Source organism: Myotis myotis, unplaced genomic scaffold, assembly GCF_014108235.1.
Source record: "Myotis myotis isolate mMyoMyo1 unplaced genomic scaffold, mMyoMyo1.p scaffold_m19_p_7, whole genome shotgun sequence".
NCBI classification, from domain to species: Eukaryota; Metazoa; Chordata; class Mammalia; order Chiroptera; family Vespertilionidae; genus Myotis; species Myotis myotis.
In genome coordinates, this window is record NW_023416379.1 from 69,479,552 (window position 1) to 69,487,075 (window position 7,524).

The 7,524-nt window shown below is 54.0% G+C and overlaps 1 protein-coding gene across 1 annotated transcript; it reads right to left on the reverse strand.

Annotated features, from left to right (window-relative positions):
* Window positions 1-2,510: 2,510 nt before the first annotated feature.
* LOC118660792 lies at window positions 2,511-7,056 on the reverse strand. The gene is given in 3 exon segments (XM_036318439.1): window positions 2,511-2,551; window positions 2,554-5,787; window positions 5,790-7,056. Coding segments are annotated over 3 exon segments (4,515 nt in total). The 5' UTR covers window positions 7,030-7,056.
* Between the last annotated feature and the right edge of the window lie 468 nt (window positions 7,057-7,524).

Consider the following 7,524-nt stretch of genomic DNA (forward strand, 5'->3'; position numbering starts at 1 on the left):
TACCTGCACAGCACTTATTCTTTCTCTGATAAAGGTGACCAGTCGGTTTAAGATACAGGGCCCAAGAGTAAGAATTAAAAGCAATATAATAAGGGGACCCATAAGGGTGGATATGAGGGTGGTGAGCCATGGAGATCGGCGGTACCAGCTTTCAAACCACCCCTGGTCGGCTTCCCGGTCCCGTTGCCGTGCCTCTAACCTTTCTCTGAGTTTAGCCATGGAATGTTTGATCACTCCTGAATGATCTACGTAAAAACAACATTCTTCTTTTAATGCAGCACACAATCCACCATCCTTTAAGAATAGGAGATCTAAACCTCGCCTATTCTGCAATACTACCTCAGATAAGGAGGTTAGTGACTCCTCTAATTTTGTGATAGACTGTTCTACAGCTTTCAAGTCTTCATCTACCGCTACTCGCAATTCCTCAATGTATCGGGGAGTTTGAATGAGCGCGGTCGTTCCGGTTCCCACCCCGGCTGCCACTCCCAGTCCCAAAAGCACTGCTAGCGTGAGTGAGATGGGTTCTCTCTTCTGCCTTCGGGGTTGCAGGTCAAACTCAGCCTCAAAGGAACCCGCGTCGTGGTAGATGACTCTAGGCACCAACTGTACAAGAACACAGTAGTCTGTGGTGGTGTTGAACACCGAAGAGGACACACATGGAGTCAGCCCTGTACTGCAGGCCCACCATCCACCCGGGGGGGGGACCAGATAGTGGTTGGTAATTGTTGGGGAGCTATCTATGGTCTGGCTGCACAGATGCTTACGGTTTGTGGGAATTGTACCCAAACAGGTGCCTTGTCCAGAAACTTCTGTGAGGGTGAGTTTACTGTTTGACCCCCAACTACAGGAGTCATGGGAAGTAGTATTGTTAAAAGCTCCTGAGAAGGCAACTCCTTCATAGTAGGGTGGACCTGATGCCAGACATAGCCAACAAGACTCTGTCAGGTCAGGATTGGAAGCATTAAGGACACTGAAAGCTCCCTGTATCAGGTTAAGGAACCTCTGCCCTGTGCTTGGAATCTCGGGCGTGTCCGCTAGGCCAGGGGCTGAGGCGCGGGTGGTGGTTGTTGTCAGGATGAGCCGAGGTCTGTTTGTCGTGACTCGGGGAGGGGGCGGCCTGACGTGGGCGGTTGGCGGCCGCTGTTCGGACAGGCCTGGGTTAGGCCCCACTTGGACGGCAGTTGGGGCTTCAACTTTAAGCCTGATAGAGAAGGTAAAACCCTTGTCCCATCCTGACATATAGAAACGAAATCCCCATGTCCTTCCTTGTATCCAAGCTCGGGCCTGTTTCCCCTTCTCCGTAAAGGAAATATTGAGGGGGTTTGACCCCGCCCCAACACTGCTTCTTTTTACGGATATCAGATCCCAGGAGGAGGTGGGATGCCAGTCGGCCTCTCCAGTAGTCTCACATGCCCACTGTTTGCAGTAGAAATTCTCTACCCCCCCGCATCTCTCTGCCTCGCTCCTCGATCTCCCATCTCGGGGGCAAACATAGAACTGAGTTAGCCGCATCCGGCGTTGGGCAGGTGAGTTACCACAGCCAGGGGCGTCTGCAATATACTGGCCTCGGGATGTGGAGCCTTGGGTAAGTGAGCGCTTTGCTAAGTAGCGATCAGATTCTGATGGAACCTCCTCATAGGTTATACTGGGGATATCCCAATTGTCTAATCCAGCTATTAAGGCGCAAATGTCTGGGGTTAAGGACGGCCACCAGGCCCATAGGGGGCTCTCCTTGGTGGTGCTCCATATTACATCCCCAGGCTGGGAGATGACCTGCCAGGTGAGTCGGTGAGGGGCATGGGGGTTGGGGCTACTCATCGGTGGGAAGTGCATTAACAGGAGCAGGAACACGGTGGATGCGGAGCTTGAGGGGGTTGTCCATCTTCTCCACTTCCCACGCGGGGTCCGGTGGTGGCGCAGGCTTGACATGCGAGGCGTGGATCCAGGCAGCGACGCCATCCACCTTTACTGCAGTGGGAGTCGTTAGCAGCACTATGTATGGTCCTTTCCACCTCGGTTCCAAGCTGGCCGCGCGATGGCGCCGAATATACACCGAGTCTCCGACCTGGAACTGATGAGGCACTTGTAGGTCTCCTGGCTCGTAAGCCTCGGCCAGCCGGTTCCACACTTCTCTCTGCACAGTCTCAAGGGCCTTTAATCTGGTGTACAGAGATTGAGAAGAGTAAGACTCTGGGGAGGGAAGGAGCTGCATGGCAATGAGTGGGGGGTGGGTTCCATAAAGGATTTCAAAAGGTGTTAGCTTGAGGGGGCCGGGAGTATTTCGGACCCGGAACAAGGCAAAGGGAAGGAGGACTGTCCAGTCTGTTATGCCAGTCTCTATGGATAATTTAGTCATAGCCTCTTTTAAAGTTCTATTCATCCTCTCTACCTGTCCTGAGCTTTGGGGCCTGTAGGCACAGTGTAATTTCCAATCGAGCCCCAGGATTTTGGCCAGTCCCTGACTTACCTGGGCAACAAATGCGGGGCCGTTGTCCGACCCAATTACCTTAGGCACCCCAAACCTTGGAAAGATGTCTTCCAGTATTTTCTTGGCCACCATCTGAGCAGTCTCCTTCTTGGTGGGGAATGCTTCGACCCAGCCTGAAAATGTATCTACGAATACCAATAAGTATCTGTATCCATACCTGGCAGGTTTTACCTCAGTAAAGTCCACCTCCCAGTAACTCCCAGGGCAGTCTCCTCGGAGCCGTTTGCCTTGAGATAGCCTGCTGGGCTGGGCGTTCACCATCTGGCAGGGCCTGCATTCCTTTACTGTCGTATCGGCGAGCTCTCCTAGTTTCATGATATAATACGGTGAAGATTGGGCAATAGTTCTTAAATGCTTTGGGCCCAGATGAGTCAACTTATGAAGGTGTCTGAGGAAAATTACAGCCTGTTTTTCCGGGAGGATTCTTTTTCCTTCCGAGGTTTCCCGGATCCCTTCTGGGGTTTCCAGGTGAAATCCTAATCTATCCATCCTCTCAAGGTCCGGTTCTGAATATTTAAAGTTTCTAATGGAGGGGTATATCTCGTCCTTGGGGTGAGGCCTTGGTGTTTCCCCGGTCAAGGATAGAATGTTAAGTCCCTGTGCCGCCTGCTTGGCTTCTCTATCAGCCCTTTGGTTCCCTCCGGCAACCCTGGACCCTCCTCTTTGATGTCCAGGACAATGAATAATTGCCACTTTCTTAGGGAGGTGAATGGCCTCTAGCAGGCTTAAAATTTCCTCTTTATTTTTAATTTCTTTCCCGGCCGAGGTTAGCAGCCCCCGCTGCCGGTAGATAGCACCATGGACATGGGCGGTGGCAAAAGCATACCTGCTATCAGTATAGATATTAATCTTCTTCCCTTCGGCCAACCGTAGGGCCTGAGTCAGAGCTACTAACTCAGCCTTCTGAGCCGAGGTCCCCTCAGGCAGGCTGCTTGCCCAGACAGTTTGTTCATCGTCCACCACCGCCGCCCCGGCCACCCTTTTACCTTCTATTATGTAGCTGCTTCCATCAGTGAACCAGGTCAGCTGAGCGTCTGGCAGGGGTTGGTCTTGGAGGTCCTCTCGGGTCCCCGTTTCTTCTGCCAGTATCTCTTGGCAAGTGTGCAGTACACTCTCCTGGGTGGAAGTGTCTGGCAGTAGGGTAGCCGGGTTGAGGACGGCAGGCGGCCCGAACAGGATCCTATCTCCATTTAGGAGGAGACTCTGGTAATGTGTCATACGAGCGTTGGACAGCCACCGATCAGGGGGCTGCCTGATGATGCTCTCCAGGGAGTGGGGGGCAATGACCGTTAGTTTCTGTCCCATTGTCAATTTATCAGCATCCTTTACCAACACGGCTACTGCTGCCACAGACTTCAGACAGGCAGGCCAGCCGCTAGCAACTGGATCCAGCTTCTTAGAGAGGTAGGCTACTGGCCTCTTCCATGGTCCTAGAGGCTGGGTCAGCACCCCTCGGGCTATTCCCTTTCTCTCGTCCACATACAGGACGAATGGCTTGGCTACGTCTGGTAACGCCAGGGCCGGGGCTGATAGTAATGCCTTCTTGATGTCATCAAAGGCCTGCTGTTGGTCCTTACCCCACTCAAACGGGGCACCCTCTCTAGTTAAGGGATAGAGGGGAGCGGCCAGGGTAGCGAACCCGGGGATCCACAAGCGGCAGAACCCCGCTGTCCCTAGAAATTCTCGCACCTGGCGAGGTGAGCGAGGAGCGGGTATCTGGGTCACGGTCTGCTTTCTGGCCTCTGTGAGCCACCTCTGCCCCCCTTTTAAGGCATACCCCAAGTACGTTACCTCTCTTCGGCAAATCTGGGCCTTCTGGGCGGAGGCTCGATATCCTAGGCGGGTGAGTTCTTCTAGCAACAGTCCCGTGCCCCTTTGGCACTCCTCCTCCGTAGCCCCAGCCAGCAGCAAGTCATCTACATATTGCAGGAGTGTTACCTGGGGATGGCTGGTGCGAAAGTGGGCTAAGTCCTGATGGAGTGCCTCATCGAAGAGGGTCGGGGAATTCTTGAAGCCCTGGGGTAGTCGAGTCCAAGTCAATTGTCCTGTAGTCCCAGAGTCAGGGTCCCTCCATTCGAATGCAAAAATGTTCTGGCTGGAGGGATGCAGTCGCAGGCTGAAGAAAGCGTCCTTTAAATCCAAAACAGTATACCACACATGGTCCGGGGGGAGGGAGCTCAGCAAGCTGTAAGGGTTAGGCACTGTGGGGTGGATATCCTGTACCCGCTTGTTCACTTCCCTCAAGTCCTGTACCGGGCGGTAGTCTCCTGTGCCAGGCTTCTTAACAGGTAACAGGGGAGTGTTCCACGGTGACTGACATCTCACTAGGATGCCTTGCTGAAGGAGGCGTTGGATATGGGGCCTAATTCCCTCCCGTGCCTCCTTCGTCATAGGATATTGGCGTACAGCTACAGGGGTAGAAGTAGCCTTAAGCTCTATGACCACGGGCGGCCTTCCTGTAGCTAGTCCTGTTCCGGCCGTCTCGGCCCATGCTCCTGGATACTTGTTCAACCAGTCATTTATGTGACTTATCTCTGCTTTCTGTTCTTCAAAAAGTCTATGTTCATCATCTAGGCGTATGGTCAAAGCGGTAGCCATTCTCTTGCCCTGGGTCACCTCCGGGCCATCAGGGGTGAAGGTAATTTGGGCACCCATTTTGGTTAGGAGATCCCTCCCAAGTAGGGGTGCAGGACACTCGGGGATGACCAGGAATGAGTGGGTTACCCGTCCCGTTCCTAAATCTACTGTTCTTCGGGTAGTCCATGAGTACTGCTGGTGTCCTGTGGCTCCTATGACCCACGATTTCTTGTGGGAAACCGGTCCAGCCGGTTCGAGTAGGACCGAGTGCTGAGCCCCAGTGTCTACTAAGAACTCTACTGGCTTCCCCTCCACCTCTAATGTTACCCTAGGCTCGGGGAGGGGTTCCGAGCCCCGTCCCCGCTAGTCCTCTTCTCCCAGGGCTAGCACTTCCTTGGAGGATCCGTTCTTCTTCTTTAGTTTAGGGCACTCCCTAGCCCAGTGACCTTTTTCCTTGCAGTATGCACACTGATCTTTATCTAATGGGGTGCGGTTGCCCAGGTTACCTGATCTCTTAGCCCTACTCTGGGTTTGTTCCTGCCCTTTTTCATTTACTACAGCGGCCAAAATCCGTGTCAGGTTTTTCTCCCGCTTACGATCTCTCTCATTTTCTCTCTCTTCTCTCTCCTTCTCTTTCCTTTGCTCCTTCTCTTCCTCAGTTTCCCTCTTATGATACACTTTCTCCGCCTCCTTGACTAAATCCTGTAGGGTATAATCCGTAACCCTTCTATTCTCTGCAATTTCCTCTTAATATCTAATGCTGACTGCCCTATAAAAGCCATGGCCACGGAAGCCCTTTGCCCCTCTGAGGTAGGGTCAAATGGGGTGTAACGTCTGAAAGCTTCCATTAAGCGCTCAAGAAATACCGACGGGGGTTCCGTGGCCCCCTGGGTGACCTCTCTTACCTTGGCCAAATTGGTGGGGCGTCTCGCTGCCCCTCTGAGGCCGGCCACTAGAGTCTGGCGATAGATGGTCAGTCGCTCCCTACCTTCTGCCGCGTTGAAATCCCAATCAGGCCGAGAGAGAGGAAAGGCAGCCTCGATGATGTTGGGGAGCTGAGTGGGCCATCCGTCTGCTCCCGGCACGTTCTTCCTGGCCTCTAACAGGATCCTCTCCCTCTCTTCGGTGGTGAAAAGAGTCTGCAGTAGCTGCTGACAATCATCCCATGTGGGCTGATGAGAGAACATTAAAGATTCCACCAGCCCCGTTAAGCGCTGAGGGTCCTCTGAAAAGGGAGGATGATTAGTCTTCCAGTTATACAAATCTGCAGAGGAAAAAGGCCAGTACTGGAGGGGCTGGAGAGGAGCCGGTCCACCCTCCGTCGCCACCGGCGGGGGCCCATAAGCCCTTAGGGGAAGGGCAACGGTGGAGTCGGGAGTCATTCCGCGGCGGCTCCTGGTGCCCTGCGCAGGCCCTGGCAAAGACTCGGTAGGGGGAGCAGAGGGGGCAGCTACAGGTGCCGGCGGTGCTTCCAGCTCTTCTCGACCCCCTACAGAAACCGAGACAGGAGGATACGGGGGAGGTGAGTCAAGGAGAAGGAGGTCAGCCTGAATTTCTGGATAAATCTTCTTGGGGGGGTCCGAGCGACCGGTTTTCTCCTCAGAACTGGGAGATTGAACAGCCAGAACTCGAGCGTCCGGCCGGGGCTTGGGTCTTGCAACCCAAGGTCGAACCCAGGGGGGTGGATTTTGCACCAGGTCTTGCCAGACCACGATGTAAGGCTGTTGATCCGGATGAGCCCCAGGCTTTTTCTGAAAAACAATCTCCTTAACAGCAAAGATAACAGGTAAATCAAAAATTCCTTCTCTTGGCCACCCCACATTAAAAGTGGGCCACTCCGAGGAGCAGAAAGTCCGCCACGGTCCCTTCTTGATCTCAACTGATAGGTCGCGACCTCTTCCCTTCACTTCAGTCCAATGGTCTAAGGTCAAACTAAGAGGAGTTGTCACAGTCTGTCCCATCGTCAGTTCGTATGTCACTAAAAACACAAATAACACAGAAGTTGCAGACACGAGGACCCACTTCCCCCTCCTCGTCTGCCACAAACACGTAGCGGAATCAAACGGGCGTGATCCTGACAATCTCTGATCCAACAGCTGAACCTGATCAGCGCCCTTACTAAAGGAGACCACCAGGCGTCCCCGGCATCTCCACCACCCTTGGGGCGTCCCCCAAGGCTGCAACCTGTGGTCCTCCAGGCACGTCTACCGACCACTGTTCGGCCACTCTCACGAGTTGCCGAACGGCTGCCAAACCAAAAGCGCGCACCCAAATCCAGACCGCTTGACAAACACAAGACAAAGACATACAACTCGGGGTACCCCCCTTACCTCCAAGGTCGGCTCCGCGGATGAGGGGTGGTCGTCTGATCCCGGGCGAGCCCCCAAATGTGAGAACCCCACAGAGGGGGATCCTCACTCCCTCCCACCGACCGACGGCGACCCCAATCAACCGCA